This window comes from Rhinoraja longicauda, chromosome 15, assembly GCF_053455715.1.
Source record: "Rhinoraja longicauda isolate Sanriku21f chromosome 15, sRhiLon1.1, whole genome shotgun sequence".
NCBI lineage: Eukaryota > Metazoa > Chordata > Chondrichthyes > Rajiformes > Arhynchobatidae > Rhinoraja > Rhinoraja longicauda.
In genome coordinates, this window is record NC_135967.1 from 42209930 (window position 1) to 42225884 (window position 15955).

At 45.0% G+C, this 15955-nt stretch overlaps 1 protein-coding gene across 1 annotated transcript in view; it reads right to left on the reverse strand.

Annotated features, from left to right (window-relative positions):
• LOC144600681 (glutamate receptor 3-like) overlaps nt 1-15955 on the reverse strand; it is a 297333-nt gene that overhangs the window by 159888 nt on the left and 121490 nt on the right. Inside the window, 1 exon segment of the mRNA XM_078412564.1 lies at nt 2950-3137. Within this exon segment, the coding sequence (XP_078268690.1) occupies nt 2950-3137 (188 nt within the window).

Genomic DNA, 15955 nt, shown 5'->3' on the forward strand with positions numbered 1-15955 from the left:
TTCTGGTCCCTAAAGCCTAGGATGGCACTGTAGAGTAACTGGTAGAGCTGTAACACCATGGGGTGTTAATGATATCCAAAGTCAATTTTCAGTCTGGCAGCTGGTCACTAGATTGGGCATCGCTGTGCTACTTTCCACCCTCTCTTCTTTACAACTAACTAGTCATTTGTACTTCCACGATCTTCATAGAGATCACCAGTACACATTAGATAGCAGATCATTACAGAGCATGTGCTTCTTATCCCGGCCTAGCCCTCGACTCACAAGGTCATAAGCTCAGAAGTGATTGGAGTAGAATGAGGCCATTCGGCTCATCAAGTCTCACCCGCCACTCCCATCATGGCTGACCTATCTCTCCCTCCTAACCCCATTCTTCTGCCTTCTCCCCATAACCTCTGACACCCGTACTGATCGAGAATGTATCTATCTCTGCCGTAAAAATATCCACTAACGGCCTCCACAGCCTTCTGTGGCAAATAATTCCACAGATTCACAACCCTCTGATTAAAGAAAGGTGTTTACCAGGTGAACCTACCAGCCTATAGAACAAGGTCACTTCCAATTCCGCAGTTTTACTATTTACTAATAACCTATAGGTGAGGAATGGTCACAAACACCTCAGCATGTTTCACACGGGCCATCGTGCAAACCTGTCAAAAATACACCAGACTAATTCTTGATCTACATTTTCCTGCTTTTCCCCCTCAAATTTGTTATTCCGTCTTCTGTGGTATATGGTACCTGATGTTCCAGTTTAATTTTCGCAATTAAAACAAAAACCCTTCAGGTTCCAATTGGAAGAGTGAGGTCCAGTGCAAATTGGAGGAACAGCACCTCATATTTCGCTTGGGCAGCTTGTACCCCAGCGGTATGAACATTGACTTCACCAACTTCAAGTAGTCCTTGTTTTCCCATTCTCTCTATTCCTCCCCCAACCTACTTTTCCGACCAGTCCCACTGTCCTCCTGATTAAATGTTATTGATTGTATGCCACATTGTCACCTTCCCCTCAGCTGACAATGAACCTTTCTACATTTCCTTATCGCCGTTTGCTTTGATCTGTCGTTTTCACACCATACCCTTCCATATCTGAAGAAGGGTCTCGCCCCGAAACGTCACCCATTCCTTCTCTCCAGAGATGCTGCCTGTCCCGCTGAGTTACTCCTGCATTTCATGTCTACCATCAAGTGGATATTTTAGTTGGTTCAAAGAACCGATTCCATTGATTTTATTTTACAAATACAAGACTTGACATTCCCCTAATGTAGGCAGAATAGTGCTTACTGGCACTCCTCTGCTCCCAAAAGGATTATCTGTCCCATCAGGTCTCTTCAATTAATAAACAGCAGTTCAGGTAACTTTTAATCCTTCTTCAATAAAGTCCACAATTCTCCTCGGTAGTAGGTGATGAGCAAGCACGATTACAATCCTAATCTTTGCTTCCTCATTAAATGCGGCTGCCCTTTTATAACAAGGTTAAAAAAACCCAAATCAGAGCACACTGAATATGCTCAACAGATCAGGCTGCATGACCTTCTTGTAACTTGAAAGATTCGGAGTCGTAGTCGTACAGCACAGAAAAAGGCCCTTCGGCCCAACCTGTCCATGCCCCATCTACAGTAGTCCCACCTGCTCACGTTTGGCTCACATTCCAATAACGCATTCATGTCCATGTATCTGCACAAGTGTCTTTTAAATGTTGATATAGTACCTGCCTCAACTACCTCCTGCGGCAGCTCGTTCCCTGTACTTACTATCTATCCTCCGTGTGAAAATGTTGGAAGGAATTACATCTTTCCTCTCTCATCTTAAACCTATGCTCTCTAGTTCTTGATTCCCCTACTCTGGGTAAAAGACTATCCATTCACCCTATTCATCTATTCTCCTCATGATTTTATACTCCTCTGTAAGATCACCCCTCATCCTCCTGCGCTCCAAGGAATAAAGTCCTAGCCTGCCCAACATCTCCTTGCAGTTGAGAACCTCGAGTCCTGGCAACATCCTCGTCAGGCCGGTGTTAACATTTATGACGCAGGCAATCCTCGCTCGGCGTGGCAGCAGCTTTGTACAAGTCTGAATGTACAAGTCTTATCGAAACATATATGATTATTAAGGAGTTGGACACGTTAGAGGCAGGAAACATGTTCCCAATGTTGGGGGAGTCCAGAACCAGGGGCCACAGTTTAAGAATAAGGGGTAGGCCATTTAGAACGGAGATGAGGAAAAACCTTTTCAGTCAGAGAGTTGTAAATCTGTGGAACTCACTGCCTCAGAAGGCGGTGGAGGCCAGTTCTCTGAATGCATCCAAGAGAGAGCTAGATAGAGCTCTTAAGGATAGCGGAGTCAGGGGGTATGGGGAGAAGGCAGGAACGGGGTACTGATTGAGAATGATCAGCCATGATCACATTGAATGGTGGTGCTGGCTCGAAGGGCCGAATGGCCTACTCCTGCACCTATTGTCTATTGTCTATTGAGTGAGGAGAGACTGACATTTTGCTCCAACAACAGCAGTCAAAAGGAGCTGTGAAGGACACCTTCAAAACCATATTATCCAATTCAGCTCAGAATCTCACACAACCAGCATCATGAACCCTAATGCTATTAGAGTGATCCTCTTAAAACGTGAACATATGGAAGCTGCTACTCTAAAGAAGCAGGATTACAGGAACAGTGCTCGGTAAATTGGACATTATCGGTGGATACTCCTAAGGGGACTTGAGGATGGATACAGCTTTGCATTAAAACACAAAAGGCCTGAAATCCCTTGATTATAGCATTTGGAGGGGGAAAAAAACGAGACTCTTTATTGGGTCTAATTAAAAACTCTGTCCGTAGTATCATCGCTGTCCCCAGTTAACGGGTTGTAGTGGCAGTACAGCGCGCGCACAAAGCAAATCCGTTTTTATCTCCGCACTTTTTGTCAAATATGTAGCAGATAATAGCCGTTACCTGATCCATAATCGCGTTAAGTCTGTTCAACTCGCAGTCTATTAAATATCTTCTTTCTTGCCGCTTGTCCATTTCCTCGAAGATGCGCCGGTACTCCATGAGGTTGGTGATGCTGCCGACTGACTTGGCCGTGACCTGCCAGTTATTCTGCACGGCGGCCTCCATGATCACTTGCAAAATGGAATATCCTGCAGGGACAAGATAGGAACCGAGTGCTGAATTACTACTGTAGTCGAGATTGGTATGGTACGGTATGGCGCGGGAAGGGACTGCAGATAGACACAAAATGCTGGAGTGCTTCATCAGTGCGACAGGCGGCATCTCTGGAGAGAAGGAATGGGGGACTTTTCGGGTCGAGACCCTTCTTCAGACAGATGCTCCGTTCTCCAGTGATGCTGCCTGTCCCGCTGAGTTACTCCAGCATTTTGTGTCGATCTTCAGTTTAAGCCAGCATCTGCAGTTCCTTCCTACACAAGGAACTGCAGATGCTGGTTTACACCGAAGATAGACGCAAAATGCTGGAGTAACTCAGCGGGACAGGCAGCAGCATCTCTGGAGAGAAGAAATGGGTGACGTTTTGGGTCGAGACCCTTTTTCGGACAGATGCTCCATTCTCCAGCGATGCTGCCTGTCCCACTGAGTTACTCCAGCAGTTTGTTTCTATCTTCGTTTTAAACCAGCATCTGCAGTTCCTTCCGATACAAGGATGCTGGTTTATACCGAAGATAGACACAAAATACTGGAGTAACTCAGCGGGACAGGCAGCATCTCTGGATAGAAGGAATGGGTGACATTTCGGGTCGAGACCCTTCTTCAGACTGGTATGGTATGGTATTTTATTTGTCACACGTACCGAGGTACAGTGGAATTCATTTTTGTATACAGTTCAGTACAAGTATCACTAGACATAAGCACTTAGATGCATATTAGAGAAGATCTCAGCTACAATACCTATTTATTCACAAAATGCTGGAGTAACTCAGCAGGCCAGGCAGCATCTCAGGAGAGAACGTTAACCCATTCCTTCTCTGCTGAGATGCTGCCTGACCTGCTGAGTTACTCCAGCATTTTGTGAATAAATACCTTCGATTTGTACCAGCATCTGCAGTTATTTTCTTACACTTTCAGCTACAATACTCGTGTGTAGCAGTACACCGAGACAGAGTCGCCAATTTGGCGCCATTTTCAAGTCCCAGTTGTCGTAAGTGCAGGGACGTTGATCTGACCGTGAAGGTCTGTTGTCCTGGCGGCGTTGCAGGGTCGGCCTGGCCAGGCGTAGCCGTTGGTGTCCTCCACCGCTGCAGATTGCTGTTTGATTGCTCAAATGCTTTCTAGTTAGCTCCATTGTGCAGGGTGGGGGAGGGAGCTGCTGAGGAACATCATTTACGAAGGCACCTTGTTTGTAACGTAACAAGCTGTCAACCTTGTTAAGCTTCTTTGCGAAGGCGCTTTAGTTCTTGCAAGTGCTACACATGAATTGCCCGTCATAAAAGGCACCGTGTGTTCCGAGCGCTGGGAATTGTACCATCTGGGTGAAAACCAATGAGACTTAGACCATATGCAGGAAGATAGACACAAAACCGAAGATAGACACAAAAAAGAAGGGTCCTGACCCAAAACGTCACCTATTCCTTTTCTCCACAGATGCTGCCTGACCCGCTGAATTACTCCAGCGTTTTGTGTCTATCTGTGGCTTAGAAGATTGTGTAAATGGAGGGATATGGATCACATGCTGGCAGAGGAGATTAGTTTAACTTGGTATCATGATCGGCATGGACATTGTGGGCCAAGTGGCCTGTCCCTGTGCTGTACGGTTTGATGGTCCATATTCTATTTAAATTTAGACGTACATAGTTTAAACATAGCTATAGTATGCCCATATCATCTCCATTATAATGTTTTTCCAATTAAATCAACCCACTCTCTCCCCAATTTAGTTTAACCTAGAAACATGGAAAAATAGGTGCAGGAGTAGGCCATTCGGCCCTTCGAGCCAGCACCGCCATTCATGGCTGATCATCTAAAATCAATACCCCATTACTGCTTTTCCCCATATCCCTTGATTCCTTTAGCCCGAAGAGCTAGGTCTAACTCTCTCTTGAAAACATCCACTGAATTGGCCTCCACTGCTTTCTGTGGCAGAGAATTCCACATATTCACAACTTTCTGTGTGAAAAGGTTTTAGTTTAGTGATGCAACGCGGAAATTGGCCAACTGAGTCCGCATCGACCATTGATCTCCATTAGCAAACCCCCTAGTACACAATATACCCTAGGGACAATTTACAATGTTTACCAAAGCCAGTTAACCTACAAACCTGCACTTCTTTGTAGTGTGGGAGTTTGCTCTGGCAATATGTGACCTTATATTGTGACAATTAGGAGGCTGCCAATTATATCATTTTACAATCTGCCACCACATTAAATAAAATAGTGCAAATCAAGAGTTTATGCAGTTTGATATTTACTAAAATAGTGACGTCGAAAGATAGCAGAGTAGAATTTAGCTGATCAACGTGCCTTTGGTTAATATTTGCTTTGGACAATCTGTCCTGTGATTATGATAAAAATATATTGAAACTGAAAGTCAGTAACAGGAATGGATTTTCTTCATGTTCATAAGTTCATCATAAGTGATAGGTACAGAATTAGGTCCATCGACCCATCTAGTCTACTGCGCCATTCAATCATGGTTGATCTACCTTTCCATCACACCCCATTCTCCTGCCTTCTCCCCAATGACTCCTGACACCTGTACTAATCAAGAATCTATCTATCTCTGCCTTAAAAAATATCCATCGACCTGGCCTCCACAGTGGCCATTGAGATATTGAGTTTGTTTCAAAGTGAATAGGGTGTCAGGGGGTTATGGGGCGAAGGCAGGAGAATGGGGTTGAGAGGGAAAGACGGATCAGCCACGATTGAATGGCGGAGTAGACTTGATGGGCCAAATGGGCCGATTCTGCTCCTGGAACCTATGAGCCTATGAGGTCTTTGAAAGAAAACAATGTCGTGCACACATTGACCTTTTTTGTCAACTCGCTCTCTTTCTGAATGTTGAGGTACATCCATGCACACATAATTAAACCAATTACATTGCCCGTGCGGTTGTACAAGCAAGAACAACAGCGCGATCAAGGGATATGGGGAGAAAGCAGGAACCAATTTTGGCTGATCAGCCATGATCATATTGAATGGCGGTGATGGCTTGAAGGGCCGAATGGCCTACTCATGCACCTATTTTCTATGGTTTTTTTTTAACAATGTTCCATCAATATTAATATAAATATTAGAATATGCCATAACTAGAAAAGAAAGGATATGCAGCCAAAGTCTCAAACATGTAGCAATAAAACAACGATAATCATGACCAGCACCAGTCTAAAGTGTTATTTATATTAACATAGAGCTGGTGCTAAATCCTTAATTCTAACTCAACTACCATCCTCTTCCCTCTTAATCCAGCATTGTCCAAATATATCCAGGTAAAATCCTTCCATCACCCAGACAGAATCTAAATGAATCCGCTGTTTCTGACAGGTATAGCGGAGCTTCTACGCTTTCCCCGGGACCTGCGTGGGTTTTCTCCAGGAGCTCTGGTTTCCTCCCACACTCCAAAGATGTGCAGGTTTGCAGGTTAATTGGCTTTTGTAAAATAGTAAATTGTCCCCGGTGTGTGTGTGGGATAGTGTTAGTTTGTGTGGGGATCGGTAGGCCGAAGGTCATACTGTGTCGCTAAACTAAATTATAAAACTAAAGTGGCCTATAAAAAAATCTGTTTAACTGTTATTTTAGATCACAGAATGATTACAAGATCATGAAGTGGTCCATTACAAAGTGACATAGACAATAGACAATAGACAATAGGTGCAGGAGGAGGCCATTCAGCCCTTCGAGCCAGCACCGCCATTCATTGTGATCATGGCTGATCATTCTCAATCAGTACCCCGTTCCTGCCTTCTCTCCATACCCCCTGACTCCGCTATCCTTAAGAGTTCTATCCAGGTCTCTCTTGAATGCATTCAGAGAATTGGCCTCCACTGCCTTCTGAGGCAGAGAATTCCACAGATTCACAACTCTCTGACTGACATGCGGGTCTCGAACCTACAATCCTTTGACGATATCGCATCGTGTGGAAGTCGGATGCCTTATCCTTTCGGCTACGCAGTCCCTTCCATATGATCTTGTGGAACAAGTTTGGCGATCAAGGAAGGTGGGAAAAATTCAGCAATCTAGCGCCCAAGGACATTGGTGATCAAAAGGGAGCAGGAATTGCCTGTCTTATGATGTGCTCCTGTAGTCTTGATAAAGATACAGCACATGAAATGAATGTATGGAATTCATTGGCACAGACGGCTGTGGAGGCCAAGCCATTGGGTATTTTTATGGTGGCGATTGACAGATTCTTGAATAGTGAGGGTGTCAAGGGTTATGGGGAGAATGGGGTTAGGAGGGAGAGACAGATCAGCCATGATTGAATGGCGGAGTAGACTCGATGGGGCGAATGGCCTAATTCAGCTCCTGTGACCTATGAATGCATGAATGTATCTGACCGACGGAAGCCAATAAAGAAAATAACAGATATATTTGACCAGCTTAGAGGGAGGTTTTGTTTCTGTGAAGTTTATGAAAAAAAATCAATCACTACACTTAGTTCAAAACTCTCCTGAAACATTTACATACACAACATTTTATAAAGCACCGTGGTTGTGGCGATGCTGTCAGATGTGACAGCCATTTTGAACATACCCGAGACAAGAAGGCAGAAAGTAATGACAAGAGGACAATCTGTTCTTGTCAGAAACGTTAGCTAGAAAACCCCTCTTGTTCCGCACGCAGTCATATTAAATGCTTAAAGACTATGTCACCACAGGAAAACAGTTTACTGCTCCACTCTTCACTCAAAGGATGGCATCTGTTGACAGTGCCGTGTTTCACGTCTTCACCAAATCAATTCCTGGAGGTGAACTTTGAATTCTCAAGTCTGCAGACCAACGTGATACCAATTCCCCCCCCCCTCTCCCCCCCCCCACCACTACTTTTAGTCTGAAAAAGGGGTCCAACCCAAAACATCACCTATTTTTCTCCAGAGATGCTGCCTTTCCCGCTGAGTTACTCCAGCATTTTGTATCTATCTTCGGTATAAACGAACATCTGCATTTCCTTCCTAGACACTTTGTAAACAGGTTGGGATAATGACGTTCAGTCTAAGTTGTAGATTAGATGTTTGTAAGATTACTTTGTTACTCCATTGTGGATTTTTCACCATCGTTGAGTTTAAAATATACTCTCAGTTTGGCCAATCAATGGCTATTAAAGTGTTGCTGGCCTCTTGTGATCCAAAGGGCTAGGTTTTCAAGATGATAGAATGTATCAAATTTTCTGCAAAAGCTGACTATCCATCAGCTCCATTAGTTCTAGTTCTGGAGATGCAGCATGGAAACAGGACCTTCGGCCCATCGAGCCCATGACGACCATCTGTCACCCGTTCACACTACTTCTACATTATCCCACTTTCATTTCCATTCCCATTCCCAACACACTAGGGGCAATTTACAGAGGCCAATTAACCTGCAAACCCACATGTCTTTGGGATCTGGGAGGAAACCAGATCATCCGATGGAAACCCACGAGGTCACGGGTAGGGTTGCCAACAGTCCCGTATTAGCCGGGACATCCCGTATTTTGGGCTGAATTGGTTTGTCCCGTACGGGACTGCCCTTGTCCGTATTAGGCCTGGGGAGCGCTGTAGGCCCGGGGGATGGACAGTGTAGGTCCGGACAGTGTAGGCCCGGACACTGTAGGTCCGGACAGTGTAGGCCCGGAAGCCTGGGCGCTGCCTAACGGAGGTTGCGTAGCAACCCGGGCGGCCGCCATTGGTGGAGCGGGAGCACATGGCCGCTGGCCAGGTGAGGTGAATTGGGGCGCGGGGCGGTGATGTCACCTTGTCCCTTATTTGGGAGTGAGATAGTTGGAAACTCTAGTCACGGGAGAAAGTACAAACCCCACACAGATAGTACCCGAGGTCAGGATGGAACCCACGATCTGGCGCTGAGGCAGAGCTTCTACCAATGGTGACACAGTGCAGCCCATCCAGTTTTCTTTCAACCAGTTTACCAGCTTCCTTTTCTTATATTTTGTTTCACTTTACCAAACATGACCACCTTGTTTATTCCAATATTTTGCTAAAATATAGTTTATTTTAGTTTATTGTCACATGTACCGAGGTACAGTGAAAAGCTTTTGTTGCTGCTATCCAGTCAGCGGAAAGACAATGCATGATTACAATCGAGCCATTTACAGTGTATAGATACACGATAAGGGAATAATGTTTATAGCAAAGTAAAGCCAGCAAAGTCCGATCAAGGCTGATCCGAGGGTCTCCAAAGAAGCAGATAGTAGTTCAGCACTGCTCTCTGGTTGTGGTAGGATGGTTCAGTTGCCTGATAACAGCTGGGAAGAAACTGTCCCTGAATCTGGAGGTGTGCGTTTTTACACTTCTATACCTTTTGCCCGATGGGAGAGGGGAGAAGAGGGAGTGGCCAGGGTGCGACTCATCCTTGATTATGCTGCTGGCCTTGCCGAGGCAGCGTGAGGTGTAAATGGGAGTCAATAGAAGAGTTGGTTGGTATGTGTGATGGTCTGGGCTGCGTCCACAATTCGTTTCAATATATGTTCAATATGCAGTATATCAGATCTGTTTCAATGTCATAGCTTCAATGGGAAAGAAATATCCTTTATTCGGGCGAGTACTATATATAATGTTATCCATTAAATTTTGATCAGTGTTTTTCCAGCACCACATGGAACTGGTGTATATTAATTTACAGCTATGAGATTTTTAGCAGTATTTACAAAAGGAACACAATTTCCCGCTGGCAGGGGGAGAGGATGGCCAGGTTTGACTCAGTGGGAAAATGTGGATCATTTACAGGGAATAAAATAGCTTTCCCTTAATCTTGTGGAATACTGTTTAAAGACACAGCTGGATTTGTGGCCCAATGCGACAGAATTTCGAGCTGACGAGGAATGAAAATGAATCATTTAAGAAGGAATATAATAAAACTCAGCAGTATACCCCATAATCTTCGCTCAGCCTTATTACTGATCTCTTGCGAGCAGAAAAGCAAGGGGAAATTGCTCCTCCCGTCTTACTTCACTCATCAGTGACTCATTTATATAACATAAAGAAAGAAAGCAAAATCTGAGAATGACAACAATGAAGAAAGCTCGTGCGAGTGGTGGCATGCTGTGTCAAAGTGTTGTCATATCTTCTAAGGAGACATAGAAACATAGAAACATAGAAAATAGGTGCAGGAGTAGGCCAGTAGGCCATTCGGCCCTTCGAACCTGCATCGCCATTCAATATGATCATGGCTGATCATCCAGCTCAGTAACCTGTACCTGCCTTCTCTCCATACCCCCTGATCCCTTTAGCCACAAGGGCCACATCTAACTCCCTCTTAAATATAACCAATGAACTGGCCTCAACTACCTTCTGTGGCAGAGACTTCCACAGACTCACCACTCTCTGTGTGAAGAAATGTTTTCTCATCTCGGTCCTTGGAGTGTGGGAGGAAACCGAAGATCTCGGATAAAACCCACGCAGGTCACGGGGAGAACGTACAAACTCCGTACAGACGACGCCCGTAGTCAGGATCGAACCTGAGTCTCCGGCGCTGCATTCGCTGTAAGGCAGCAACTCTACCGCTGCGCCACCGTGCCGCCCACTGTTGATAGTGACTGGTTGCATCACGGCCTGGTTTGGCAACTTGAACGTCCAGGAATGAAGAAGATCGCAAAAACTGGTGAACACTGTCCGGCCCATCACGGGTTCTGACCTCCCCACCATCGAAGGGATCTACATGAGTCGCTGCCTCAACAAAGGCTGCCAGCATCATTAGAGACCCACACTGCCCTGGCCACGCTCTCATTTCACCCCTGCCATCGGGAAGAAGATGCAGGGGCCTGAAAACTGTAACGTCCAGGTTCAGGAGCAGCTTCTTTTCTACAGCCACCAGGCTATGAAACACTACAAATAGGCTCCAAATGCAGGGACTTGGGGGCATAAGTTTTGACTTTGCACTATTATTGTTTGTTTATTTGTCTATATTGTCTGTGTTGATTCTTATGGGTTTTATGGAGTTCAGTTACTACATTTATATATCTGTTGTCTGCTGCAAATAAGGATTTCCTTGTCCAGTTTCGTGACACATGACAATAAAATATTCTTGACTTTACACTTATCATATCATATCATATCATATATATACAGCCGGAAACAGGCCTTTTCGGCCCACCAAGTCCGTGCCGCCCAGTGATCCCCGCACATTAACACTATCCTACACCCACTAGGGACAATTTTTACATTTACCCAGCCAATTAACCTACATACCTGTACGTCTTTGGAGTGTGGGAGGAAACCGAAGATCTCGGAGAAAACCCACGCAGGTCACGGGGAGAACGTACAAACTCCTTACAGTGCAGCACCCATAGTCAGAATCGAACCTGAGTCTCCGGCGCTGCATTCGCTGTAAAGCAGCAACTCTACCGCTGCGCTACCGTGCCACTTGACTGTTGATTAGTGAAGGGGAGGAATGTGTAGTCTGGAAAATGTAGTTCTGTTAATATATTGATACGATCAGCGAGTACCTGCTTATTAATACAAATTTATCACATATATCGGAACTTGGTTACTTAAAAAAAAATAGACTTGCAGATTTGTGTAGGAAGGAACTGCAGATGCTGGTTTAAACCGGAGATAGACACAAAAAGCTGGAGTAACTCAGCGGGACAGGCAGCATCTCTGGAGGGAAGGAATGGGTGGCGTTTCGGGTCGAGCCCCTTCTTCAGACTGAGAGTCAGGGGAAAGGGAAATGAGAGATATAGACGGTGATATAGAGAGATATAGAACAAACGGATGAAAGATATGCAAAAAAGGAACAAAGATAAAGTGAACAGGCCATTGTCAGTCTGAAGAAGGGTCTCGTCCCGAAACGTCACCCATTCCTTCTCTCCTGAGATACTGCCTGACCTGCTGAGTTACTCCAGCATTTTGTGAATAAAGGCCATTGTTAGATGTGCTCTGGTGAAACTACTTTGATCAGGATGTGTCATGAAATAACCCAGGTGATCGTGGAATCTTTCTATTGTGGAATGAAAGGTTTTCAGAAAAAAATTCAGTAAAAAGAACAGAATTATATTCGAGGCAAAGTATTATACAGTATTGCTGAAACTTGCATTTAAAATATATATCGACACTAGTTGACGATTAAGTGCTTTTAAATCGAAGGTATCACAAAATGCTGGAGTAACTCAGCAGGTCAGGCAGCATCTAGGAGAGAGGGAATTGGTGACGTTTCGGGTCAGACTGAAGAAGGGTCTCGACCCGAAACGTCGAATATTCCCTTTCTCCAAGATGCTGCCTGACCCGCTGAGTTACTCCAGCAGTTTGTGATACCTTCGATTTGTACCGGCATCTGCAGTTATTTTCCTACACAAGTGCTTTTAAATGATCAGAGGAGTAATCAGCCTGGTCATGAATTAATTATGCAGCAGAGTACCAGGCTTATGAAAGATTTTCCCTATCTGCTAAATGGAATTGTAAGGCTTAAACAATTCATGTACTGTGCTCAAAATGCACTATTGGGAAATGTCCAAATCAGTGCTGTAAGGAATATTCTGAAACAACATATTGTTGCAGTATTGATTATGGGAAATCCATAAATGCCCTTACTCTCTCTCAAAGTACATCTTCTTCTAATCTAATCTAAATTGCTTTATTACTGCGAGCATGTACGTGATATTGCAGTCAGTGCCAGCGATACATCTTGATCGTATGCAGAATGTTGGCACTTTGGCACAGGATTCAGGGTCACTTTCTTCCCAATTGTTATCACGAACTGAACCGTCCTACGACAACTCGAGAGGAGTCCTGAACTTCTATCTATCTCATCAGTAACCCTCAGACTATCTTTGATCGGACTTTACTGGCTTTATAGACAATAGACAATAGGTGCAGGAGTAGGCCATTTGGCCCTTCGAGCCAGCACCACCATTCAATGTGATCATGGCTGATCATTCTCAATCAGTACCCCGTTCCTGCCTACTCCCCATACCCACTGACTCCGCCATCCTGAAGAGCTCTATCTAGCTCTCTCTTGAATGCATTCAGAGAATTGGCCTCCACTGCCTTCTGAAGCAGAGAATTCCACAGATTCACAACTCTTTGACTGAAAAAGTTTTTCCTCATCTCCATTCTAAATGGTCTACCCCTTATTCTTAAACTGTGGCCCCTGGTTCTGGACTCCCCCAACATTGGGAACATGTTTCCTGCCTCTAACGTGTCCAACCCCTTAATAATCTTATATGTTTCGATAATATCCCCTCCCATCCTAAATTCCAGTGTATACAAGCCTAGTCGCTCCAGTCTTTCAACATATGACAGTCCCGCCATTCCGGGAATTAACCTAGTAAACCTACGCTGCACACCCTCAAGAGCAAGAATATCCTTCCTCAAATTTGGAGACCAAAACTGCACACATTACACAGTGGAGGCCAATTCTTTGCCTTGCACTAAACTTTATCCCTTATCATGTATCTGTACACTGTAAATGGCTTGATTGTAATTTGTATTGTCTTTCCGCTGACTGGTTAACATGCAACAAAAGCTTTTCACTGTACATGTGACAACAGACTAAACTAAAATTGAGACAAGGATAGCCTCAGTAAAACAATATTTCCCTGAATTTATTTTCAACTCTGTGTTGATGGTTTTCGTGGCTCTTGGTTTAATTTAGTTTATTGTCACGTGTACAGTGAAAAGCCTTCAATGTGTGGGTTTAGTTCATGTTAGTTTAGAGATACAGCGTGGAAACAGCCCCTTCGGCCCACCGAGTCCGCGCTGCCCAATGATCCCCATACATCATTGATTAGTACAGGTGTCATATCATATCATATCATATATATACAGCCGGAAACAGGCCTTTTCGGCCCTCCAAGTCCGTGCCGCCCAGTGATCCCCGCACATTAACACTATCCTACACCCACTAGGGACAATTTTTACATTTACCCAGCCAATTAACCTACATACCTGTACGTCTTTGGAGTGTGGGAGGAAACCGAAGATCTCGGAGAAAACCCACGCAGGTCACGGGGAGAACGTACAAACTCCTTACAGTGCAGCACCCGTAGTCAGGATCGAACCTGAGTCTCCGGCGCTGCATTCGCTGTAAAGCAGCAACTCTACCGCTGCGCTACCGTGTCAGAGGTTATCGGGAGAAGGCAGGAGAATGGGGTTAAGAGGGGGAGATAGATCAGCCATGATTGAATGGGGGAGTACACTTGATGGCCGAATGGCCTAATTCTGCTCCTATCACTTATGATCTTTTGACTTATGATCTTATGATCAGCACTATCCAACACACGAGGGGCAATTTACAACTTTTATTGAAGCCAATTAACCTACAAACCTGTTGGTCTTTGGAGTGTGCGAGGAAATGAGAGCTCCCTTGAGAAAACCCACGTGGTCACGGGGAGAACGTACAAACTCCGTACAGACAGCACCCGTAGTCAGGATCGAACCCGGGTCTCTGGCGCTGTAAGGAAGCAACTCTACCACTGCGCCACCGTGTCACTTTTTGGCACATGATTTGACAAGGTCTTTAGCTGGCTGATTCATTCTTACATTCTTACATTCTCAAGAGTTCATTTCAAGAGTTTTAAAGTAAAATTTAATTAACCAAAAAACAAGTGAAATTCAACTGTAAAATGTTATACATTGAATGTATAATGGGGAGTTATTATACAAAGATGAGTCTTTCTCCCTGTGACCTGCGTGGGTTTACTCTGGGAGCTCCAGTTTCCTCCCACGCTCCAAAATCGTACAGGTTTGTGGGCTAATTGGCTTGGTATAATTATTTTAAAAATGTCCCTAGTGTGTGTAGGATGGTGTTAGTGTGCAGGGATTGCTGGCTGGTGTGGACTCGGTGGGCTAAAGGGCCCATTTCCGTGCTGTATCTCTAAACTAAATAAACTAACGTGAGTCAATCCTTACACTATTAACTTTGCAGAAAGCACAGGAATACCGTGTGACCATTCTCCTGATAAACAGTATACCATTTTAGATGCGGACCTTTCACCGTCCGGCGCGGCCTGGAACGTGGCAACTCCAACAGCCTGACCACGGGAGAAGACGGCAGGGGAAGAGGAAAGACACTCTGGCCTTCCATCACAGTGAGGAGGTGACTGGAGGAGACTCACTGTGATGGATATTTCCTTTTTTTGTTTTGTGTTGGTTTGCGATTGTGTGTGTAATTCCTTCTTTTTATTGCTCTTATTGTTGGACTGTGGATGACGAAATCTCGTCCAAAAGACTTGTTTTTTTGGATGACAATAAAGGTTATTCTGATTCTGATTCTGAGATACTGTTGAAGGGGACTGTTGAGGTGGTGGGGTGGGGTGTGTGGAGGGGGGGGGGGGGGTAGGGGTGGGAGGTTGGGGGACGGTGTCCATATAGCGGTGAGCAGCAGTAGTAGTCTGGTCTATGACACCAGAAATGGCTTTGAGGCACAGGGAGACAGTACGACATCGTATAGAGCCATTGTGACAGGGGACGTAGTAGTTGGGCATCTCATCTCATCTCAGCAGCTCATATTTCGCTTGGGCAGCTTACAGCCCAGTGGTATGAATATTGATTTCTCTCACTTCAAGTAGCCCCGGCATTCCCTCTCTCTCGATCCCTCCCCCACCCACGTCACAATAGACAATAGACAATAGGTGCAGGAGGAGGCCATTCGGCCCTTCGAGCCAGCACCGCCATTCAATGTGATCATGGCTGATCATTCTCAATCAGTACCCCGTTCCTGCCTTCTCCCCATACCCCCTGACTCCGCTATCCTTAAGAGCTCTATCTAGCTCTCTCTTGAATGCCTTCAGAGAATTGGCCTCCACTGCCTTCTAAGGCAGAGAATTCCACAGATTCACAACTCTCTGACTGAAAAAGTTTT